This window comes from Dromaius novaehollandiae, chromosome 2, assembly GCF_036370855.1.
Source record: "Dromaius novaehollandiae isolate bDroNov1 chromosome 2, bDroNov1.hap1, whole genome shotgun sequence".
In the NCBI taxonomy this organism is placed as follows: Eukaryota; Metazoa; Chordata; class Aves; order Casuariiformes; family Dromaiidae; genus Dromaius; species Dromaius novaehollandiae.
Window position 1 is genome coordinate 51374082 of NC_088099.1, and position 25753 is coordinate 51399834.

The following is a 25753-nucleotide window of genomic DNA, read 5'->3' on the forward strand; positions in this document are numbered from 1 at the left end:
AGATGAGCAGAACGGACAACCCATTTTAAAGAAGCAAGATCATTACTTTTATTACAACTACTATACTAGTTCTACCAACTTGTAAGGACTACAACTATACTGAATCCTATTTTGAAGAAAGTATATTGACATAATTAACAAAGCAAGCCATATCTGCCTAAACGAAGTTATTCTCACTGTAGAAATATCAGAATGAAGAAAGTGGCAATTTGAACATATTGGAGGAAAGGGAGAAGAGAAGGCAGTAGCCATGTCTATGCAGGGATAAGGGGAAGAAAGAAGGTGTGTTAGCTGAGGAAATAGCTGCAACTCCTGAAAAACATGGAGACAAGCAAGTGTGCTTTCATGGCCTGTGTTTTCCATTCCCATGTAGCACCCAGTGTTTCATTTCCAAACACTCTCCAGATGAGAAAGTAGTAGTGTAAAAGGAGCTGTATTCAAAGTATTCAAAGTTTCTCTTTCAGAAAGAAAATAAAGTACAAACAAGAAGGAGCAGATGCAACCCTTGTCTTTGAACAAGATAAATATATAAAGAGTATTCGACAAGGAACATCTCTTCTCAAACCAGTCACAGAATCACAGAATGGTTGAGGTTGGAAGGCACGTCTGGAGATCATCTAGTCCAACCCGCCTGCTCAAGCGGGGTCACCTAGAGCAAGCTGCCCAAGACCACATCCAGACAGCTTTGGAATATCTCCAAGGATGGAGATTCCACAACCTCTCTGGGCAACCTGTTCCAGTGGTAACATTATCCTTTGACGAGATATATGATATAGGAGTCAAAAGGAAAAATGAAGATATAACTTGACTTTATTATGAAGTTTTTGCCACTGTCACACATTGCTTCTTAATATAGAAACTAAGGAAACATGGCCAAAAAAAGCCAAATTGGGTGCAAAGCCTGATGAGTCACTTGCAAATAGTGACTGTATTATAAATAGTTTTCTATTAATCTAGGAGGATACATGTGTTGTCCCTGCTCAAGACTGTCCTGGGCCTGGCTCTGTTTGATGCTTTTGTTAATGATAGACAGAATAGAGAGAGCACATATAGAATCTGTAAATGAAATCAATTTAAGATCAGTTGCAAATGTTCTGGAGAACAGGACAAAAATTCAAAAGGATCTTGATAAGTCAGAGGAATGGTCTGAAATAAAAAAGATGAAAGTCAGTAATGACAAGTGTAAGGCAAGACACAGAAGCAGAAATCTTAAGCCCAGATACAATGTGTCAGTTAAAGAGGAAGATGTTTGGCTATGGAAAAAAGCTGCAAGAAATCAGTTTGCTGAGAGAGGAATACCCATTTTCAGTCAGAGGCTGTGGACTACTTTCAAGGAGTCTGAAAAGTGACTTTAAAAGGCATGTTCCCTTACGCTTCAGATAAAGGCCATCTCCACTGGAAAAAAGTGGTAGCAGTTGGAATTTAGGCTGCTACTATGAAAACCTTTTTACTGTTAAGTGAGGCAAAACACTCAAATAGCCATTTCAGGTACATTGTGGCATCTCTGCCACTGGAGATTTTTAACCATTAGACAAATGTCCGCAGAACACATTTTCATGCCTCAGTGCTGCCGGCTGGACTAACTAACCAGCTACGGTGTTCCCATCTAGTGCTGTATTTCCATGTCTTTCTGCCAGTAACAGACGAGAAGATAGCTGGGAGTCCGGTACAAACAGGACTTTTGACCAAGCTCTTGAAGTGCAGACATGAAAGTAATACCGAAATGCTCTCCTGCAATCCACCTTTGCTTTACCTTTTCCAATGGTGCCACTCACTCTAGGAAGGCTGGTGACTCCAAAGCAGCCGAGGCAGCACTCTTTTCAGCCCTACTGCATATATTAATTTTACCAGCCCCTAAGCTCAGCAATGACAGACTACATAGTGCTCAGGAGCCTCTGGTCCATCAGGTTTACGGGAAAAGTATGTAATTCCTTAGCAAGCAAGTACATTGTACTACTACTCCAGTCAGCACAAACCACTACTGGATTGGGAAACTTCACTCCAGCCAGTTTTGAGCTTTCACTAAACCAGAACACCCTGACAGAGCATAAATTCTTCAGCATTCTGTGGAATTTAGCAAACAAACAAATAAAAACAAAAAACCCCTCAGTCTTCTATTAAACTAACACATATTCTTACGTAAGGATGTTCAGTAAGCTTGAGATGGAACTAGAAAATAGGTTCTCTGTCTCTGCCAGTAATTACTGTATCTTAACCTACACTGGAAATGGAACTTTTAAGAGAGCAAAGGCCACAGAATATACACAGTTAAGAGTTGCTCACAGAAGCTTTTCTGAATATTTAAAAATCCAAGCTGACTTTAGCATGAAGAACAAAAGTTCAAGATTTTCAGACAATAGCAGTTAGCAGTCAATAATGTACAAAAATACAGTGTAAATATAAACCGACTATAAATTCAGAAATTACAGATTTTACACACTAGTGAGACATGAGAATATCAGAATGTGAATCATAAACCAAATCTCAACAAAGCTTATAGACTTTTTAAAATCAAATTACATTTTGGTGTTTCTTCATAAAAATGTTCACACTCAAGAAAGGAAAAATTAATCTCTCTTATGCATAACTGCTGTTATATTAATGGCTCTCAGAAACAGCTCCAAAAGACAAGTAAATAACAAAATTGAATGAACTGAATGTTGAATAAGTGATAATTATCTGACAATGCATATTTTTCTGGAAAAAACAATAGTGCATTTGACTATGCGCGCAAAAGTTATTTCCCAGAAAGTCTGATCTGTTAAATAGGTTTTATCAGTTGGTTTAATACAATATCCAAAAATGGCATGTTGTCAGAAGGTACAGAGAGACTTATCCCATTTAACAATAGCATCACTGTAACCCAGAATTTGATAACATACTGGCTCTCTGTATGTATGACAAGGTATTTAATTATTGATATTTACATGACACTATTTATAAAGGTTTTTTTCCCCCAAAAGTCCTTTTGAAAAGATAATAATTTGTCATGTACTTCTTTACTAAGCAGAAGAGGAAATGAGTTATAAAGACAAATGCACTTTTATTTGGATCTGGTTTAAATCTTATATAAACTTAAAACCAATTGATAGCAACTTTTCTGATATGAAATGGGTGTTCTGAAAAAATAAAGCTAAAACATATTAATGATATCTTAATATGAAAAATTTGTATAACTTTGAATTGAATTACTAAATATTGATGACTGAACACAACGCAATGCCAGAAAATAGCTTTGTTTTTCAAAAGCTTCTATAACGCACCATTGCTTAACGGCAGAGGAAAAACTGAAATGGAAAGAGGGAAATCCACTTGCCAATCGCTAATAAGAACTTAGTTTAATTAAAAACTCAGTTTAATCTATAACTGAATATGAAATATCAATTGCAGAAGGTATACCAAATCATCAGAAAAACATGCTACTTTTCCAGAGCATCATTACTTAACCCCTCTGTCCAATATTTAGTAATAAAAAATTACCCAGAAATATACCAGGAAATATTGAAGAGAAGCTTTAAAAGCCTACAACAACCACCTAAGTTTTATTTAGCCAAGAGGCTAAATGAACCACCTTCCTAGTAAAGGTTGTTTTTTTGAAGAGAATGTTTACTCAATAGAAAATACCAATGTCCTGTTTCAAATACAAATATACTACTAACTAAATATTTAATCTTTCACCTACTTCCAAAACTTGTTTGATCCAGTTTTATTTCCTTGGTGTAAATCTCTCTTCTTTTTTTTCCCCTCCCAATCATAAAGCAATCTGCTAAGTAAATTTACATTGACAATCCTGCTGTGCAATCTGCTCTCAGAAGTATACTATATAGTTCAGTAATTAACTCATTTTTCCCCTCATCTCTACAAAGATCAAGCAGTCTCACAACATCACTCAGCAGGATTACTAACAAATAAACTAATTTGTAATACATTATTTGCAACACGTGTGCTGCCTCTTTCAAAGGCTTTTACATATACAGCTAATGATGAATACAGAGACTGAGCTATGATATGGAAAAATCTCACCATTTTCCTTCTAGCAAAAGATGCAATCTGCAGCTTACCATCAGGAAATTGCTCTGCATCATCATCAAACATGGCTTCTTTCAAAGCAGATTTATTAAATGAACTTATACTATCTGAATAGTTGTATGGGTTATAATCTCGTGAACGTGGTGAAGAGTGGGGAGGCATTGTGTTTAGTAAAGATGTTTTGTTATCAAGAGCTGTTCGGCCTGTATCACTGACACCACTTCCTGCTCGCAGGTCCACTATTCCAGATGCACTGCAAATCTGCAGGAAAAGACGTATCGTACAAGCATATAAGAACATTCTGCGCTTTTCAATTCACTGCATTTCTATTTTATCTACATAGCAACAACTTAAAAGTTTCAAAACATTTCCAAACATTCCCTAATTAACTTTTTCAAGTTGGCTCTTCAGATAAGAAATCTTAGCAACAATTCCCTAGCACTTAAAATACTTAGCTTGCCTTTAAAAAAAATAAAGGGTACATTATCCAAAAAAAACCCCAAAAGATCACAAACTAGGAACAGCTGTCAACATTTTATCTCAGAAATTAGATGCTAATTAATTAAAACCATGTTTAAGCATATAAGTATTTGGCAAGCTCAACACATCTGAAAGCCAAAATTCCATAGACACAGAAGTTTAACATAGTGCATGCAGCACTGAAAAACCTGTAGGCTTTGTATGGAATGAACCAAAAGACTTTAGAAAAATATATACAGTAGTAAGGTATATGCCTCTCAAATGAAAGTAGAGCCCCAGCTGATTTTCAAGATAATCCATTTTTAAATTGCTAACATTTTTAATAAACCACCAGCTAATACTACTTTTAATTAGTATCTACATTTCCAAAGTGTGCTTTAAGACTACGAATGTATTTTTCTAAAGCTTTGAAGTGATTTAGGAGAGATGTACCATTTCAGAAGTCATAATACATAACCTAGTTAAAATGGTGCTTTATATATAATAAATCAAGTTTTGGCTTGGTTTGCTGACAGAAGATGCACTGAGTTTCAATACTCACTGAATCACCATCATCTTTTTTGGAATCTCGTTTCACAGGCTCATTCATATCTTCTTGACTACGAAAACTGAAATTCTGAATAGCTTCAGTGACTCCACGAAGAGAACTGTAAATATCTTCAGAATTCATATTTTCTGTGTCATAGTCGAATGCACTGTGGGCCATGGACAGGACAGCAGAATTAAGAAGGATTTATTTTTTGACCTCATGTTTTTAATTAACATTAACGTGGAACAACAGAGACTCAGGAAATATTAATGAAATTACTATTTTTCTTGAAACACGTTGAGGAGGAGAGCTAGCTCTCCACATACTAAAGGTGTACCATATTAAGGATAGTATATTTTGTTATTGTTTAAGTGTACTGCCGGTGACACAGAAAGCACTAGGACTGGCTAGATAATGAAGAGCCGCATTACACACCAGCATCTGCCTGAATAAACAAAGTTGTTTTACTCTAGCAAATATGCAACAACTAGAAATTGTATACTGTTCCCTCTTTCTAAAACAAAAGAGTATCAAAGCAATAAACTCAATTCATCAGTTTTCACATTAAGTTTACTGCCAAAAATCAAAATTTATAAAATCTACTTAACTGGCAAAATCGGTACGACAAAGTTAAGGACCAGAACATTGACAAACTTCTTCCTTTCTAGTCTTCCTAAAATCAAAGTATGGTTTGATGACCTAGCCAAGCTACTCTAACATCTGCTAGAGACAGAGAGAGAACCTCCCTGAGCACTTCCCTCCCTTCTCTCGCTATCCCATTCGCACCCCTAAGTGCGCAGTCGTTTCCCACCTCAGGCCAGCTCTGGCATTCATAAGACCCTTCAGGGAGGCTAAGCGGTTCAGTGTGCCATCATTCTGTGGAGGTAGGGGGTAATTTTTCAGTATCCAGCACTTTTCTCTGAATTTCTCTCCATGCTTTCACAGTTGGGGTTACAATTTTGGATAACACTTAATGAAGCCCTAGATGCAGAAAATCATACCACGGACTTACGCTACCTTGGTGACAAAGTGTTCTGTGATGTGTTGGTTGGGGAAGTGAGGGGACTTGACCAACTGGCTGGTGAGCGTGGAGTAGGTCTTGTTAAAGGACTTCCCATGGATCCCTGGAGGAGGAGAAAACATACTCTAGTAGGACTTTAGCTTCCCTTTGAACCTATTACTGTATTTTTTTTCTCTAGTGCCCAGAAACATTTAAACAAGTTATATTTAATTTCCAAGACTGGCTAACCAGTTACCAATAACTGCAATCAGGTATATCTTTGTAACAACGGAAGTACAAGATAAACTATTTTCAAATAGCCCATTCAAACTTATTAAGTCACTTTACTTGGAAGCAATGTACATTGAAAAAATGATCAACCTTTGGAGGAAAAAAGAGATCAGGGCATTCTACAAAGAGCAGTGCCTGCTAATATTAAGGCAGTGTTCCACCTAGGATTGAGCCCTTCCCCTCCCCCTCATTTTCTCCCTCACACAAATAACTACTGAAATGGAGCTGTGTGTGGGGCGGCGGGGGGACTCAAACCCCTCCAAACTAGTAACTTCAGAAAGAATAATTTGAGGTGTAAATACCTGACCACTGCTGCCTGTGTTTCGCAGATGATTGTGGAGAAGCTTTGTGGCTCCATCCTGAAATGTTTTTGGTAAAGCACCTAATAGCATTGTAAACTCTGGTGTATTGAGTTCAAAAAGGGAAATCAGCACTGACTGTGCAGCCTATAGGAAGAGAATACAGACTGAAGTTATTAATTTGACTTTCTGAAGTAATTTTTAATCAGCAAAAGATTCTATAGTGAGGGGTAATCACAAGAGGTGACAAAAGTATTTTTCAAACTTGAAGAATAAAGATGTCAGCAGATGTAAACAAAAGCAATTTTTATTTGCTGATAAACTGGAAGTTCAAATATTGATAACTCCAGGCACACACTAATGAGCTTTTACCTTACACAACCTTCCTAAAAAGCAGTCTTCCATAAATGTGCTCCTCAAACTCCCCCCGCCCCCAGAAGCCCTACTAACTGAAGTATTGAAGAAAGCGTCAAAATGACTTTTAGAGGGTTTGGGAAGTTGGACAAAGTAATTTAAAAAGAGATGAATTCCAGGGCTAGAAGAACACACAAAGGACGAACAAGTCTGCAATTTCTTCTCCTGATTATAGCAAGTGGTAAGCAGGTGGTACATAACCAGCAGACTGGCTTGAAAAGAAACAGTTATCATTTTAGAAATTAAAAAAACAAAAAAAAAGATACTCGAATTTGGAATGCGACGATCTTGATTTTGAGTTGTGATCAGAGGACTTAATATACTTTAGAACTTATCCTACAGCCAAACTAGTTAAACTTTTCTCTATAGCTTCCTTTATGTTTAAAAGATAGGCAAACATGAGGAAGAAAGCAGCTGACTGCAACATACTCTAAAGATGAAAACTGTTAAGTATTAGAGTTTATAGTCTACTGGATTGCACACACACACCCACCACCCCAATTTTACTACTTTATCTTTAAGGTTATCCTTGTCCTAAGGATGTCTTACAATATTTCTTCTTGGTCTGACTGAAAAATGACAGATCTTTACTGCCAGAAGGAACATAGCAAGTTATGCAATGGTGGGCGTCCCATTGGGCTCTCTCTGGTAAAGGAATTTTGAATGCCTGGCTTCCTAATGTTCATATAATTTAATGAATATCCAGGCTAACAAACCTGTCAACACAGCAAACACCTGTCACATGTTAACAAAAGGCTAGAGATTAAGCTGTCCAGAAATGTTCAATAATTTCTTTTTAGTATGAAACTCTAAGATTAATCAGCTACATGTAGTTTCCATAAAAGCAGCTCACCATCAAGGTCTGCCATGCACTGGAGAGAACCAGTGCCTAATGCTAAAAAGAATGATAGGCAGCTTGTTTAAGTACCAAAATACTTCAAGCAAGTAGTTTACAAAATTCTTTTAGACATTTATTTTCCTCCTTTTGTTTCCAGAGCAATGAAGTGTAGCATTTTTTAATTAACAGTTGAACGCCAAGGTATGAGCACACATACCTGCACACATCTTGGTATTAAGTTTAATGAAGAAAATACTAACACGTTAGATTGCTACAAATCATCTTTGCACAGGGGCAATTGGCTCCTTTCTCAAATGCTTATGCCCTCCTCTGTCTGATACTCTTCTCTCTTCAAGTGAATACCCTGAATGCCCTTTATGTCCCTGCCTTCAATGTTCCCCTTTTCCTTGTTTTCTCTTACGGTCAATCTTCTAACAGAAATCGATAAAAAGCAAAACCCACAACTGAACAAAGGCTTGGAAGTCGCCACTTTCCTTTTTCTTTCTTCTTGTCTGTGTCTCCATTCCGTAACATCTTGCCTGTTTGAACTGCTTATAAAATAACAAAATAGACAGTCAAGGGTCATACGAGAAAAGAAAAATGATACCATCAGGTCTGCCCATAATGAGGTTCCACCTGTGTTTTTAAAATTGAAGTTGACCTGCAAAGGCCTATGCAACTGCCTATTTTCTTTCTAACATACTTTATAAAAATTACATCTTAAAATATTTGGCATTGTTTGGCTACAAAATAAGCTCTCTCTGGAAATTTAAATCCAGTTCAAAAGTATCAGCTTTTCTGCAGCTAGCCACACTACTTCAGTTTATGTTCGGTCACACAGGGTTAGATCCTTAAAGGTCGACAGTAAGGGTTAGAAATATTTGTTTGGGCTTTTGCTCTTAGAAGAAATCTGAAGTCCTGAAACACAGAATTTTACCCTCCAGAAAGAAGTCCCATGTCACTGAATTAAACTAAGAATGCCCTATTTAAGACTGATTTAAAAGACTTTTCCTAATATCTAGTGCTGGAAATGTTCTTACTGAAAAACACACACCATTTGCATACAAATACAGCTGGCATAAGTTCTAAATTTAAAGAAGTCACACTAAAATGCTATAAGCTTATTAAAATATAAAAGCTTGCTGAAAACATTTGTGATAGCATCTTCCAACCTCTTAGAGAATGAATCATGCATCATCAGAATAACTCTATTAACTATTCATCAGTGAAATTTTATTTTCAAGAGTTATTAAAGGCTTTTGGTAGTTAGCTACTTCCAACTGCTCTGTTATGAAAAGAAAAAACAAAACAATACTTAAGGTGTTCCAGATGATAAAGCTCACTGGCAATTCTTTCCACGATTCAGTTACTTATTGTCATAAAAATGCTTATTAAAGATATGAACCATCAGATAAGACAGGTTGCCACGTGTCTTGCTACTAAAACTTTTCTGATTTATAAGATAGTGCTGCTTCAATTCCCTTCTTGTTTTATATATGTTACTAGAACATGGTAACTAGGCAAAACAAGTCCATAATCACACTACTGCTTTCCTATGCTCATAAGTTTTATTAGAAACAAAAATTAAAAAAAAATCTCTGATATAAACTTTTCTATAGCAAATTATTAGAAATATTCAAGATATGAAGAAGTAGTGCAAATGATTTTTGTTGTTCTCTTTGAGTTGTCTCACAAAGTATGTAATACAAACTACAATTTGTATCAATTCTCTCCAACAAAACATTCTTCCTAAAGAAAAGAATTTTTGGGACTGTTTTCAGAAATGATAAAGTTGCCAAAATTCAAGGTGAGCTGAATCTTGCAAAGGAAATCAAAACAAGTAAGGGGTTCTGACTCTTCAGTTGCAGAAATAAAGCTGAAAAGGGTATGAAAACATTAGCTCTCTGCCAGAGATACTTTGCTTTGTGAGTGATAAGCTAAATACTTTTGATGTTCAAAAAGCGTGAACATGCCAATTATGGCAGCTCAGACCGGATCAGAACAACAAAAATCATTATTTCATCAAGCTGAAAACAAAATTCAAAGACTTTTGCTATCTGTATTTGGAGGGACTATTTATAATCCGTTTCTGAAGACTGCATTAGTGCATTCCTCATTGTTCTTCTGTATCCCTAGCATGTCTGAATACCTCACAAACATTAATTTTCACTTCTCAAGAAGCCGGTACAAAAAGGAGTTTTGCAGTGGAACTGCAGGAACTGTAGCATTAGAAGAACAATTATTTGATACTACCTTATTAAAATATCAACTTCCTTTTTGTCAAAAGGTCAACAGTTATCCAATGCTTTTGTTAAACACAAAGGACAAAAAAAATATCCAACTGAGACTGAACTGTAAGTTTGCTACCATACTCACCACTCCTGTTATGAATGTGCTATTAGTATTACAGAGGCTATTCAGTAAGTAATACCAAATCTGTATAGAAAATGCCTACTGAAAACATTTTAATACCAGATACATCAATAATATATAAATGTATTATGAAAATACAACCTTGATGGAGATTTTCAAGATGTATTAATTATAATGTTTTACTTAAATGTTTTCATACACTAACTACTTTTGGCAAAGTTTAACTTTTTCAATTTTGAGACTTCATATAGACGTATTATCTATGTTTGCAGAGAAAGATAAAAAAGTATGTTTTACTTATGAAAGAATAAGCTTTTAAAGAAAATCAGTATTTTTTCATTTTTAACTAAGAAATATCAATAGCTTGTTTAATTTGAAAAGATACTTGGAACATACTTCAGTTGTAAACACATTAACAAACATACCTTCCTAACATCTGAGCTTTTAGGTTCTGTGGTCCAGGTGATGATCCGAGACACTGCTAATCTAGTTTCACTTGAATTTACAAAATCTCCTGGATCCATCTGTTGTGCAAGAGTCTCTATGTATTTAAGGATTGCAACTTTGACCTGCAAAGAGAAATAAAGTCAGATGGACAATAGAAAGCATGCTGCAAGAACAAGCATACTCACAAAATAGGATGCTTTTTCCCTAGAATAAAGAATTTACAATGCTTCTAGTCAGTCTTTTAGGAAACGTAAAAGCGGACTACCTGGAAGAAAGTTCTTACCAGCACTGATATAAAACTCTAAACGGTAAATCACTTTACAGAGGTGTATAATGTTTCAAGAAAGAAGGAGGTTCTCTCACAAACTCATTAATGGACACCTTAGATTTCACTGGTAGTAACTAAAGATACACAAATCATTGCAAATGCAGAAGTTCCTATTTAACAATCAAGCAGAAAAAAAATCCTCACGATATTTAAGAGTATTCAGAATTTAAGAACTGTTCAGAACTGAGAATTTTTTTCAAGTAGTAAAATGGAAAATGAACATCATCTGACGTTCATTCATGATGTTCATTCAGTTCTTACTAGAATACTACACAGTTAACACTCAGCACCCTTTAATGACAGAGAACAAGTATCTTTGGGGCTAAGCCAAACAAATACATTAAAAACTTTTGGAATAGAATTTCTCCAGAATCTTCTTATAAGGAGTCATATGCATACTTTTCCTCTGAAGATATTTAGAAGACAGAGTCATGCATTTACCAGGAGGATAGAAGACACCTTACTTCCTCACCCATCTGAGCATCCTTCTCATATCCTACAAGCTCACGCTACTCCTTATGCAGAACTATCATTTTATATATCCCACACTACAGCCTCTCTCTAGCTTCTCCAAACTAGCATCACTGCACAGCACAAGGAGAATGGTTGTTATGCCCGTATCTCCCTTAAACATTCCCCTGCTCAATTCCTTATACCCCACAGATAATTGTCATGCAAAGCATAAATAAAAACCTGGTGAATCTTTATTTAGGTAACCCATTTAATTTTCAGCTGTTTTTGTTTCCATTAATAATTATACTGAATGAGAAATACCTATCGGGGAGAGACCTATGTCTGATACAACAACAAAGAAATAAAGTTCTGGATGTATTTAATTGCTCATGGCTTGAACTATAACTGTTCTGAACAAAGCTATTTAGATATTTCCCTCAGTCATCAAAACCTTCAAGCTATTAAATATTCAGCAAGATACACTGAGTGACACACGCATTAGTGGTAGCTGACACATGTAGGTTAGTACTTCATTTTCACAGTGACTGTTAAAGCTTGACTCTTCCAAAGTTATACCACAAGCAATAGCTAGAGATTCTTGTCTTATACAAACCAATACTGACATATGCAGTACAAAAATGCAGCTAGAAGTCTATTTGCTAGATTCTTCATGGAATGAAAGAAAAAGATCACCACAAAAAAACCTTAAAACAACATGCTTTTCCAAATACAAAGTAATAAGGTCACACTTCTTGATAACCAAACGAAACTGCACATTGCTCCTTCCTTCCCCATGGGAAACTAGGCATTACATCGTGACTGCACTGCTATGTATTACTGTTAACACTTTAAATGTACTTATTGACACACCTTAAAAAAAAATACTACTAGCACCTGTAACACCTAGAACATCCAGAGGCATATTTCACAATCAAAAATTATAAGGCATAGTCTCTGAGAAAGCAGTTTTATTCAATGTTTAAAGTATTCCCACAAAGTAAATTCACACAGGCTTCTGGAAATACAGTAGCTCTCAAGAGACAGAACACTGAATGGAAGACAAATAGAGAGACTTCTCTCAATTAAGTTTTGGGTATCTGCCTCATTTGAAAAGCCAAGTTTGGCAGTTATTCTGAAAGACAGTATTTTTGATGTACTACTTTGGTGAGAAGGGATTCTGGAAGGGGGAGCTTTCTATGACCAAATATAATGAGACAGTATTATTATTGATTAAAAAAAATCCTGAAGTAAACTCCATGATAGCAGCAAATCTACTACGATGTTTTTCTGACACTATTTCAAAGAAGTAGTTGAGATGCAGAAATAAGAGGTCTAACATAGCACTTTCTTAAATAGCCTATTTTATCTCACTGAGAGATGAGATAAACAAAATTCTTTTGACTGCCATGAAGGCAGCTCCAAGAACTTTTACATGACTGCTTGCTCTTAACCTGAAAATTGCCTAATGAAGTTGTGCAATACTGTCTTCATATTTCTTTGTACTCTTTAGGCTGAATTTATTGTGCTTTTGTTGGACTATATTGCACTGAGACAGTAAACATCTTTCCTGTACAGCATATAATATAAGCAGGCTTCTTGCTTAATATTAGTACTGCTGTACTAAGTGATCTGAAACAGAGCAACCTACAATTAGTACTATTACTCACAAAAAGAAAAAAAAAAGACATAAATGAAACTAAAGGACTTCATAAACATCTTTCACAGATAATGAGATGACAATGCTTTCGGCACAAGAATATCCTGTGCAATTCCATCTCCAGAGATTCAGGAAATACTATAAAGATGCTACAGTCAGTACCAGAGGCAAATTGTTTCCCTGTTCTGTGAAAAACTGAGATTACAGAGTTTCACTTGTTGCACTGGAAAGAAATATTTCAAGTAACAGGAAAAAGAGGGCAAGGGGAGAGGAACGCAGAGAACCTGCTTTACTTAAAACAGTCAAAAGCCCATCTCTTACAGTGCTTTTCTGGGATGTAAGACTCTCTCTCCTAGTCTCTACTCTGCCTTACTTGGACTGCATGCGAAGAATCAGACAAAGTGACTTTCAGACTGTCACATCCTAGGGGCCTGTCCTAACCCCTAGGTTACCGGCTACTTGGAAGTGACATCTCTGCTGCTATTTAACCAAGTGATTAAAACATCCACTGAAGATTGGTTTCAAAAGGGTCTCCCAACTCTGAGAACCATCATCCATTTTAGCAACCTGTTGGGGGTTTTTAGTTCGTTTTTTATTTTTTAAACCCATGAATTTTAGTATGTACTTAAGAAAATCCTCTCATCAAAACAGTTAATGTCCTCCAGTGAAAAATTATGATTTCAGTAAATCAGCATTAGCAAAGGAAAGAAGGGTTCAGAAACTTCTAAGGAGCTTTGGTCACAATGTTTAAATTAGTTCCTCACTGAATTTGAGCCACCTGGTATTCAACCTCAGAAAAATGAAAGCGATGCTTTGAAGTATTTTTCAGAACGATACCCATCCACTGGAAAGCATACACGCTATCTGCAAAGATCAGCTTAATAGGTTATAGGCAGTCTAGAAAATTTCACTCTTATTTCCATACATAAATCTGACCGAAGTAGATACAGCCATCTGACACCTCTAAACTACATTTCAGCAGTTCACCACACATACATGTAAAAGTAACACAAAAAAGTAAGGGACTGCAAAATGCACTGGTGTGCATCCCTCCATGGATTAGGTCAGTAGAAGCATACCTTCTCTATGTTTAGTCCTCTTTCCGGCTAGCTGTGCATTAAATCCACCTCTGTGGCTCCTCCAAAAGCTTGACTTTTATTTTTCAAGGCTTATAGTTATGTTTGTAAATATTACAGCTAAAGCTACAATTTACTCCAAAGGGTCATGATTATACATCACTACCACATGAAAACCAGTGGGAAAAGTCATTTGTAGTAGAAGGGAATTCTTCCATGGAGTACTTTTCTGGATCAACTATCATTTCTTGTATCTGACCATCTCTAAGGATACGGAAGATCCTTTCTTTTTTCTGTCACAGAGGGAACACTGTTTCCCAGTACATTTAGCCCCAAAGCACACCCTACACCAGAAGAATCTTTTATTCAGGGAAGGAACAAAAGTCGAAGGCTTCATGAAATGGAGCAGTGCCCTTGTTATGCTTATCTATTTAATCTGTTAGGTATCTGAGTGCACTGAGGATGGGATTTAGGACAAAACATTCAAGGATGTGGATACTAAATAGATGCTTTTGCAATTTACTTTCAATAACTTTACTGTCTGGATCCACAAGTTGTAGGTGCTTGGCAAAGACAGAAGTAGGGGTAGACAGCAGTTTTCTGAAAAAAAGATTACCTTCTCCTAAATAGCTACTTATTTTACTATTTAAAAGTTTAATTTGAAATGTTCCTGATTTTATTTCAAACTAACAGCTGGTCTTCTGAGAAGGTGACTTTTACAAACAACATTTATTTCAGAATTCTTTATCAAACACTGGAAATAATTTCCAGAGTATCGTCTCATTAGGTGTTTCAGATTTTTTAATTCCTTCTATGTCACAACCCAAACATTCTTGATCTTAGCCCCAGCTCAGCCTAGTAGGAGTCCCTGTCTCCTTTCAAACTGACAGCTACAACTTTAAAACAAGACCAGTTTGTGTTTAGCAACTATAGCATTACGTGGAAAAAAAAGAATGTCTCAACCATCAAATTCACCTTTCTAAAGAGGAACACCAAACAAAACAAAACTAAGCCAAATTTGTTCCAAGAATTTATTTAAACAACAAACTGATTTTTACTACCTCATTTGCTGTCTTCAATAAATGACAGCAGTCCCTTTTTAACACAGCTCTACGAAGCAAGTGGTCAACGTATCAACTGTCCTCAAAAGCTTAAAAATGTAAGTTTTACTGTATTGTAGACAAAAAAAAGGCACATTCATGTGACTTTAGGTTCAACATCATCTGGGAAAAGTCATATTTGTGTGCAGTATCAAACTATGTAAAAATATTTCGTGCAGGATAGAGCAGAAAATGCCAGTTATCATATGCTTGTTATTTCCCCATTTATCTCACTTGCAAATCTTTTTTGTATAAATGCAGCAAATCCTAAGATCAACTCTTTTTGGAACTGTAAAGGTACTACAGAATTCAGTTTTATTTTTCAGTTGTTGTGGCAGGTCTATGGCCTAGTGATTTTTATCTTGTATTATCTTTTTATCTTGAATTAACAACTGAGGTTCATATTAATATTAGTTTCATTTAAATGAATTCAAAACCTATCATACTAAACACAGGAAAAATTATCCACAAACTAGGAAAACAGGATTGGGAAATCACAAACATAAAATTAGAAAAGACTTGATAGAGTGAGTTTGCATAACCAGCTTGATGTTAGGCGGCCATATTTTTGTTGCTCATTTTTACAGTACTGTGGTTTTATTAGATCGCTCTTGCAGCAAACACTTTCATAATAGGGTAACATTTAAAACTGAACATTTGCATGCTTCGACTTTCTTGCAGAGGTTAGTAACAGCATACGAATGCATTCAAATAAAAATTATTGGAAACACTGTAAAAGTTTGACATAGGGTTAAGAATAAAGACAATAATTCAGACAAAAACCTTTGAGCTCCAAAAAGAGCGAAGCTGGTCCTGTAGTGCTGGCTTGACTGTCTGAAAGTTTACAAAAACAAAATCCACTAATTGAAAACCTTTTTTAAAAACAATATAAAAACAATCCAAATTCAAATATTAAGATTAGAAAACATCTATCAACAAAGGCTTTGTTTGCAATGTGAATCTGAAAATTCTTACCTTCAAGCTGGGTGTTTGGGTCTGATCAACAGTAAATCTCATTAAAATACTGAACTGAAGATCATTTGGAAAAGATTCCCTGTGAAATAAAGAAATCAAGCACATCATGTTAGTTATATGAGATTTACTTTTGATACCTGTTTGGAGACGCTAAATAAGCCTGCATTTTTTTTTCCAAGTACACAAAAGCTTTATCACTTCTAGAAGACAAACTAGGTCTAACAATTTTGTTGACATTATAGATTATTCTCAGAAACATTGAGCTAGTATGTAAAAAACAAAATCTAAAAATTTTTCTGGTGTCAACCAATTATAGCTAGAATATATTACTCAAGAAATAACAGATGATATAACAATGATACGGTAGTATTCTGATTCTAAATGTATGCAATTCCAACAATCCAAAAATTATTATGCACTAGAGTACTGCTGAAGTACATACAACACTATGCTTCTCTGGGCTACCTTGTTACACTGTTTATCTGCCTTTACTCTCCCTCATTTCACACTCGAAATACGTCAAGGCCTCTGCTGTAGCAGACAGAGAAAGAAGGTGCAGATGACCATATTCCCTCTCTCCCCTCAAAGCCAACCATACCCTTCCCCGTATTTCACAGCAGACCTGCCACATGAATACGCTCAACAGAGGTCTAGAACAGGTAAGTTGTCCCGTACGTCAGAGAATGGAGGATGAGAAGTTGGTCCCAGAGCCCTCCCAATTCTACTTAAAGAACTGGCTTTCATTTGGGAATAAAGTTGGCCAGGGATGAGGCCCAGCTCTGTTGCTGCAGATCATTTTGGGAATCAGGAGATTAGCGAAGTGGGGAAGGTGGAGAGAAAGCAAATCCCCTATTGCCACCTTACTCCTTAAAACCCGACTGACCTTTTCTTTAAGGGATGAGTATTGCAACAATACTTTGATATCAAAATAAAAAAAAAATTCAAACACAAGCACTGCATCACTAAACACATGGCAAGACACTAAGCATACATGGCTCAGATGCACATTTTCAAATCAGAAAAGTAGTATCATATTAATTTTCCAGTATTAACGGTTCAAACTCTTTGAAGCAAAAGTCATTTAGGAAATTAAAACACTTCAGGAGCAAGGTTTGCTCAAGCTTCACTACCTGCTGTAAGCTCTTTATTGTTCCAAAAATCTCACAAAACACACACACACAAAGTACTTAGAAATATTATTATTATTTCTTAAACTCATTACCTTGTGACATCAAGTGCCTTCTGAACTTTTGCCTGTACAGACCCAAGCAAATCAGCACCCATTTTTTTCAATAGCTGTGTCAGCAATACAAACAGCCAGTCCTGCAGATCTTCCTTATGGACCTGGATGAAGTCCACTAGTGTCTCCAAAAACATGCTGAATACCTAAAAGGCAGAAGAAGATGGAAAGAGGGTAGGATGGGGCGAAAGAGGAAACGACATTGACGTGTGCTTTGTTACAAACAAAGAAAGCAGCAAGGGAATCAGAGGCAGAGAAAGGCAGTGTTTTGCAGCCAAGCAGGGGAAAAAAAGAAAAAGAAAAAGAAATCTGTCTTTTTTCATTAGACTCTGATACAAGAGTATATTGGAAACGTTAGCCGATTTCTGTAGAAGTTTGACAATAACGTATTCCATGCAGTATCATCAAGAAAAGAAATGCTTACTGTGATGGCTGGCGCAACCTCAATTTTTTCAGTAAAACTTAATTTCTTACCCTTTCAAGCTTTATCACTAAGTCAATTTTACATATCACACAAAGACTACAAAAACACTTTTTAAAACTGAAAAAGTTACTAAAATGCTTTAGCAGAATATTCATTGTAAATATCTGCATTACGAAATACTGCAAGACCATGGAAGCATGGCCAGTTCCTTTCCATAAAACATTTGTGAAACAGAACAAGATTCACCTGCTATTGCAGGTATCCAAACACACAAAAAAAACCCCAATGTATTTATAGTTACCTCAGCTTTAAGACTAGGAGGAAGGGCTTTTTGGAGGGAAGGGTAAATAAGGGCATAATAAATGGGTAACATTGACCAGCAAGTAAATAGGTTTTTTAGTATCTCTCACTAATTTTACAATTTTAAAGACTTATGGTGAAATCACAAGCATATGCTCTGTATCAGTATGGCCCATGGCATTCCTGTTTCTTGGGCAAGGGATACGAGTGTTTGGGCTAAAAATGCTGCCTTAATGTCTGATTTCTTCCAGCAAACAGCTGAGCACAGAAGCAGATCTGCTGTTATGATTTAAAGAAGGTTGGGGGCATGTTGCCTCCTGAGTATTTATGGCATAGGTACAAAGTTGGAAGTGCCAGGGAAGGGCTGGAACCACACATCCTCTTGCAGTTGATCTGGTTTGTCGTAAAGCCGGCTTCTGCCATTGTCTATTGGAGTGGACGATCCCAAACTGTGATCATACCTTGTGTGGCTGCAGAGACCAGACCACAAAAGTGGGTTTCATTCCACAACACTGATCTAGTAGGAAGGCATGCAGCAGCATGGCAGAGGAAACTAGACCGCTGCAACTTTTTATGTTGGTAGTCAAGCCAAGGTAAGAAATTCACATCACCAAGTGAAAAAATCCATACAGTTAGCTTAAAAAGGAATGCTTCATGAATTGACATTACAATCAAGTAGTAAATTCAGATCCCTTCAGATTCCAAAGGGAAACTTTTCACAGAAACTTTAAACACCGAAAAGCTGTTTTAGAAACAGAAGAAAAAATCCTACTCAATATAAAGCCCATGAAGATGAACTACTTTAAATGACTTCCCTTTTGCGGCAAACTACATTGACAATAATAATTAAAAAAAAAATCTATTTCTCTCTACCTCCACAGCTATCTTTCTGGACTTTTATTGTAGCCTGAGGTAGAAGCATTGCCCTCCCAGTAGTGGGGAGAAACTTTCATGCTCAGGATGCAAATAGCTTCTGTATTTGGCTGAACCAAAACAACATACCACTTTGTGGATGCACAAGAAGCGGGCACAATTATAGGACCTAAGCAAAACCAAACCAAACCAAACAGCACTTTCTGTATTCCAGTATGATTACCTTTGGGTTTGTAGGCCTAAAACATGGGAAAAACACACTGAATCCAGGCAAACAAAAGCAGAAATTCTGGTATTACAGAGATTACACTAGTGGTCTTACAACTATATTTAAAACTTCTCAAATGGCTATGAAATTGAACTATGCAGGTCAGCAAGTTTACAAACACTGCCTGTTTCTTAAAGTCTGTAGATACTTTGATACACAAAACTTTTTCATTTAAACTCTGCAAGCTGAATGAACTGGTGACATTATATTTGATGGAATCATGTATAGGTCATATGATGCTTTAAGCATAGAAAGTGGTTTAAATTAAAATCATTATGAAGTGAATTATGAATCACTACGGCAGAAGTGCTTCGAAGATCCCGTGCCAGTTTAAGCTGTTAAAAATAATGCAAACCTCTAAACTGATCAAAAACACATTCATAACTGATTACTGAATGTTTGTTTGCACACTTTGTTTGATCTTAGCCCCCTCACAATGAAGGCCTCGAAAAAAACTCACATGAGTTGTTTTTTGGTTTTTTTTGTTTTTTTTTTTAATTGTACCTTTGTGTCTTACCCCAAGCATGAAGAATCTAAGAAAGCTGTAAGAGCATCAAAGTAAAGGATGAATTTGGAATGGAAAATGGAACTGAACCACCTTTAGTCTGAACAGTGTATGTGGCTACTACAGTTTTTGTAGTTTCCATTTTTATGATGTAACTTAAAATTCTGAAATCAAGCTTCTAAGATTGAAATTTATAATAATTTGATAGTGGAAAAATAAACAGATATGAAAATACTTACAACTGATCTACCTTTAAAGTGAATTATTTCAGATGTGCCAACCACCACAATATAAAGCAAGAACGCATAACCAAACAATGTCAGTTTAATTAGTAGATAAAGCACATCTCAAAAGATTACCACACAGTTTATATAATTGTATATAGCATTTTATGATTGCAAAAGGCTTGACACTGCATGAACTCTTGGGGGAAGAAAAACAGAGAAAAAGGGTTAATTGCACATTCATGCAAATAAGGTTAGGCTTCCAACAAATATTGAACCAACTTACTCTCTAAAGAGAGTTCCAACACAGAGGACGGCATGCAAAAAACCCAACAAACAAACAAACAAAAAAACAAAACAAAAGAAAAAGAGGGAAAAAAGATAAAAACACACAAATTAGTGGCCATCGGTACAAAGTTCCTGTATGGAAGACAAAATAAAACAAAACAAAAAAGGTATTTCAAAGCTTTTATAACAAATTTAGTAATCTTACTGGGATATCCAAACTATTTTAGAAGTACTTGGTATTTCCTTTAAATCATTTTCCCATGCTCCCCTCCAAATGATATTACTCTGTCTTTCCAATCAGTTCCCTGCATCCAGCTATCATGTTAACATAAAACCTTTAAAAAACAAAAGTGATGACAATAATTCCTACAGACACTTGGGGAAAAAAAAATTAAGATGAGATTTGTGCAGCCATATAGAAACGTGAGAAAAAAAGAAAAAAAAAAAATCACAGTTCATCGACTCTAATACTTAAAGTTTGAAGTATTCTCCTGATAATATATTGATGAAATATTAATAATCTTGCAACATCAAAAAGCAGGCAAGCGTTCAATGACTGGTACTGGTGCTAACAGTACTGTTCATACATAACAGAGGCCAAATTTTAGAACGGAAAGCGACATTACTTTTATGTCAGAATACCCCGTAATTACAAAGAAACACTATCAAATGGAATGCAGTAATTCAATGTAACATTTAGAAATGCTTAATGAAAAGTTAAAATGCTCTTGTGACACACCTAAGTTTTGAAATGTTTTCACTGCATGCCTGCCCCCACAACATACAAAAATCTCCAGGGTAGTACTGATATACACAGGGGTGCAGTATTAACTAACACAAGAATAAACAAAATTAAGCAAAGCTGCTATTAGTGATTTTGTCATTACTTGATTTGGAAACTGGTAATATTCCAATATTTAATTTTCTTTTTTCTCCTCTGACTTAAATGTTCCAACTTTCCATGGCATGTTCTCTTTTGATTTTTCTTGGTTTCCTTTCGTCTTTTTTTTTGAATTTTTGCAGTCTGTGAACAGCTTTAAGACCATTTTCCTGTGTGCAATGAAAGTCTCTTCCGAAATACATGGTGTCAGAGATAGCTACGTCACTTTTTCTAGCAGGAAAAATCACGGCAGAAGAACACCAAATTAATCTGTCAAGACTTGGTATCACTTTGAGTTCAGTTTTCAATCAGAGGATTCCAAATAAGGAAGACTAAAAATGTTTAATGTTTTGCATAATCAAAGCCATTTTTGAGAATTCTGTTCAGAAAAGCCAACGGTTGCGAAATAATGGCTTTGCTTTGAATTGCTATGGGTTATCTTTTTATCAATTCTGAAATGCGGACAGAAAGAAGGCACATTATACTTAAAACAAATAAATATAAACAAACAAACATAAAACAAATTTGAGGTTTCTTCCAAATATGCCTGTAATTTGAACTAAATATGAAGTTACATGTTTTCTACATAATACCATAACTTTGTTCAGCTCTGTATTTACCTGCAGTCCTTTTGCTAGTAGATATTATTGCAATACATAATATACACATATATGAAGTTGCAGTAGTAACCCACCTCCCACACAAAAGTCTTAAAAATACAATCAAGATGGTAACTCAGTTAAAAAAAAAAAAGATTAAAAATGGCCTTAGAAAACAAGAGGATTATTCTAGTGGTTATATCATCCATACTTGGTGTTTACCATGGTAAAAGGAATAAAAAAGCAAAATTTCTTTAATTACTGGCAGTGATATACTCTCCATCTTACTCACTGAAGATTAACAATGGTGTAAAAACTATTCAACAGTCTCAACTGCCAGTCTTATCTATGAAACTGAAGGAAGATATCATCAATACACAATACAGAATACATACCCTGGAAAGCAAATAAATACACATTTGGAATATTTCCTCAGATTCATCATGTACAATTTATTCATAACACTTTGTTTATGATTTTAACTATTGCACTAGGGCTTTTTGTTTCTAATCGAATGAAAACCATTAGTCATGTTGACATGACCTTTATCAACATCATGGCTTTTTTAAAAAAAAAACACCTAAGAATTTTGAACACTGACACTGTGGCACTACTTTAATACACTTCAGTTAAAATTGCCCTTCCCTTCATTTCAGTAAACTTGCAAAATGTAAGGTGGAAAATTACATTCTTCAAGATCTCAAATCATTAACTGTTTAGGGAATAAACGATTTATGGAACTTTTACATGTGCAAATAGTGCTAACAAACTTTATCATTAATGTGTATTTTCAAATGTTTACTACAAATAAGAACCACCTAAACATACCTTACTGTGAGGATCAGCAAACATCCTTGTGAAGATTTCACATAACCTTTTCAATTCAACACGACTGTCAAAGTGATAACAATACATTAGTCAGTTCTCCTGCTAATACTATCAGTACACTAATGCATAGCAATCAGTGACATCAACTGTAAGTATTGAATCAAAATAATCTAGTAAACAAATTACTTAGAAAAAAAGCACTTTGCCTAAGACAAGTATAAAAGAATAAAAACATATTGTAATTTAAAATACGACTTTTAACCTAGATACATGTCTTTAAACTAATTCATATATTAAACCAGACCAATGTTCCTTTCAAATTCCCATTAATGACTACCTAAATGTAGAACACATGATAAAAAAGACTTTCTTAGTAGCTAGTTTCCTCTGAATAAATATTCTATTGAGTAAGGCCTTCCATCACCACTATAAGCAACCACTTTACCCATACAAATTTGGATTTTTTCTTATTCTAAGGACGATCTGATTTTAAAGTCCATTTGCTAAACTGAGCTTTTTAAACAGATCCTATATACTAGAGGCCAAAATGGAAACTAGTTTCCTCAATCCTTCCCCATGCTTACTCTCCCAGACACATACCCTGGTTTCCCTCTTCCCATTCTTCCATGTTCTTTAGAACCTTAGCCTCCTTTCCTACCTTCCTTGCCTTCCTTCAACCTTGAAGTTAAAATGTTTTTCTATTAATGCATCTTCTTACCTTAAAGTTCTCTGGTTTTTTAATAAATTTTGCAGACCTAAAAGACCTTCTTTTCTCTCAGACCAGTTGGAGCTTGCACAGCGATTTAGGACTTCTGCCACATCTTCTGTCTGTCTCATGTATGTTGGTATGCTTCCGTTCCTCGAGCTGTAGGACCTTTCTGAACAGGCACTTGATGCATCACTATTGGCATCATCATCTGAATACATCCCATAGGACTCGTACCTTCTTCGCACAGGCTTCTTCTATTGTACAGAGACAACCGACATTAGTAACGATCTTCAAAGTATCATCATACATACCTATTTCAGTAGAATGACCAAAACTTCCAAAAATCAATGTGACCCCCTACTCCCTTCAATGACAATGGCTTCAACTGTTCAGCAGGTCAAACCAAGTTAATAAAAATATTTTTAAGGCTGTGCTGATCCCTTAGGATTCCAAATATAAAAGCAAAATGAATGCAGAGAAGATATACCTTTGACCTAACATTCAACTCTACATTTACTTGTAAAAATCCACAAAATTGCGTGAGGTAGGATGACAAAAACTGTACTGCACAATAGTTATTTTGTTTAACTTTACACATATTTCAGAATATAAGAAAAACCTCTAAAATGCCACGTTCTACCATTTTAATTTAATATTTTACTGTTAACATTTGGTACAAAATAAACTATTGAAGAAAGAAAATAGTTTCTATACCTTAGTCCGTATGTCTCCTAAGAGCTGATAGCAGTAAATTATTAAAGAGAAACAGAGAAATTGAGAACAGGGAGGTAAGGCATAGCAGTACTGTGACTATTATATTACTTGCCACTGGAAAACATACAACCCTACCATAAATTTTGTTCTTAGCTCTCAGTACCTGATTAGCACACCATACATTACCAACAAAAGTTTTCAAAATTACCATTTCCAGAGAAATATTACATGATATTTTCTACTAGTTCTTCACAAAAGAAACCTCTCTGTCAAAATACTTTTGTCTTATGCAGTGTTACTTGGACTGGAACATTTAATACATGCAGTCAATTGCTACCTAAATAGGAAACATTCATTTAAATTTTATTTTTCCATCAACTTCTCCATCCTTGTCTTTCCATGTACCTTCATTTCGACACCTAAAATCTCTAAATTATGTCAGTACAACAATCACTACTGCAGCCAGTATGTCCTACAAAAAATCAATTATATAATGCAAAATCCCAAGCCCTCTAAAAAAACCCCCAAATCAACAGGCCAAAGGCTAGAGAAAGAAAATGCTATCGTAACAGCAAAAATACATGCCTCTGCAAAAAAACCTTGCCATTCAAACAAGAACTGCAAGTGCTAAGGGAACATTTTTCCCTCAGTTATCATTGGCATTAGCACAAGGTTCTCATTTTTGGTTGCTGAATAACTTAAAGGATATCTCAGTAGAAACTGCTCAATACATCATGTAACAAGTAGCTTATTCTCAATAGTACATGCAAACATGCACATGTAAGAGAATAAAGGCAGGGATAAAAATCACAAAAACATGAACATTTTTAAAAAAGGTTATCATAAAAAGTAAAGATTTATAAAAACAAAAGAAAAAAATCTGAAATTTCAAGGATGGCTGGGAAGCTCGCTCTTTGGACTTTTCCTTACAGGCTGCATTGGAGCAACAGGCACAAAAATATGTCAAGGCCACCATATTGTTGCATTTCATGCCTCCTATATTCAAAATAGATCTGAGCCTGAGAAATTATGATCCTCTGGCTTGAGTTGTATTACTTATAGTTAAATACAGTATCTTGCATATCATAAAAATAGCAACGCAATCCAAAAGATTTTTGATTTTTATTTTACACGTGTCAGGACTCTACATTCTACTTTTTAAAAAAAACAGTTCTGAGTGGGGGCTCCAGTACACCAAAAAAGGGCATTCATAACCCGATTTCCATCTAAATGGAGCCTTCTGTAGAGGACAATCTATATACATTTAGAGCACGGTAGGCAACCAGACAAGCTAATACTACACTACTAAAAATTTCTTCTTGATCAAGTTGTTACAGTAGATTCCAATTAAAATACACACAAAATTTTCTCTTTATCTGGATGCAAAAATAGCATGATGTTTTTATAAACATTAATACAAACCAGTTCCTATGAATTAACTTTATTGCTTCAACAAGGAAGGACACATTCAAGTCTCAAGAGCAGTCCCTGGAAGCACGAGTTTCTCCTCAATTTGTATCTCTAGTACATGCTTTGACAAGCTAAAATCTGAATAAGCTATGAAGCTGCTAGAAGCACTACAGATAGTCTTTGTCTAACAGGAACGTAGATA

The 25753-nt window shown here is 35.5% G+C and overlaps 1 protein-coding gene across 27 annotated transcripts in view; it reads right to left on the reverse strand.

Moving 5' to 3' along the window:
* CLASP2 (cytoplasmic linker associated protein 2) overlaps nucleotides 1-25753 on the reverse strand; it is a 151273-nt gene that overhangs the window by 9097 nt on the left and 116423 nt on the right. For 16 of the 27 annotated variants that reach the window (XM_064506461.1, XM_064506459.1, XM_064506473.1 and 13 more), the window contains 10 exons: nucleotides 23437-23681; nucleotides 22719-22782; nucleotides 17512-17675; nucleotides 16290-16368; nucleotides 16098-16148; nucleotides 10679-10822; nucleotides 6632-6775; nucleotides 6056-6162; nucleotides 5051-5204; nucleotides 4062-4290 (listed from right to left, as the gene is read on the reverse strand). In XM_064506461.1, coding sequence (XP_064362531.1) covers nucleotides 4062-4290; nucleotides 5051-5204; nucleotides 6056-6162; nucleotides 6632-6775; nucleotides 10679-10822; nucleotides 16098-16148; nucleotides 16290-16368; nucleotides 17512-17675; nucleotides 22719-22782; nucleotides 23437-23681 — 1381 coding nt within the window. The remainder of the gene's footprint in view (nucleotides 1-4061; nucleotides 4291-5050; nucleotides 5205-6055; nucleotides 6163-6631; nucleotides 6776-10678; nucleotides 10823-16097; nucleotides 16149-16289; nucleotides 16369-17511; nucleotides 17676-22718; nucleotides 22783-23436; nucleotides 23682-25753) is intronic. The other 11 variants (XM_064506475.1, XM_064506472.1, XM_064506474.1 and 8 more) reach the window with 1 other exon arrangement.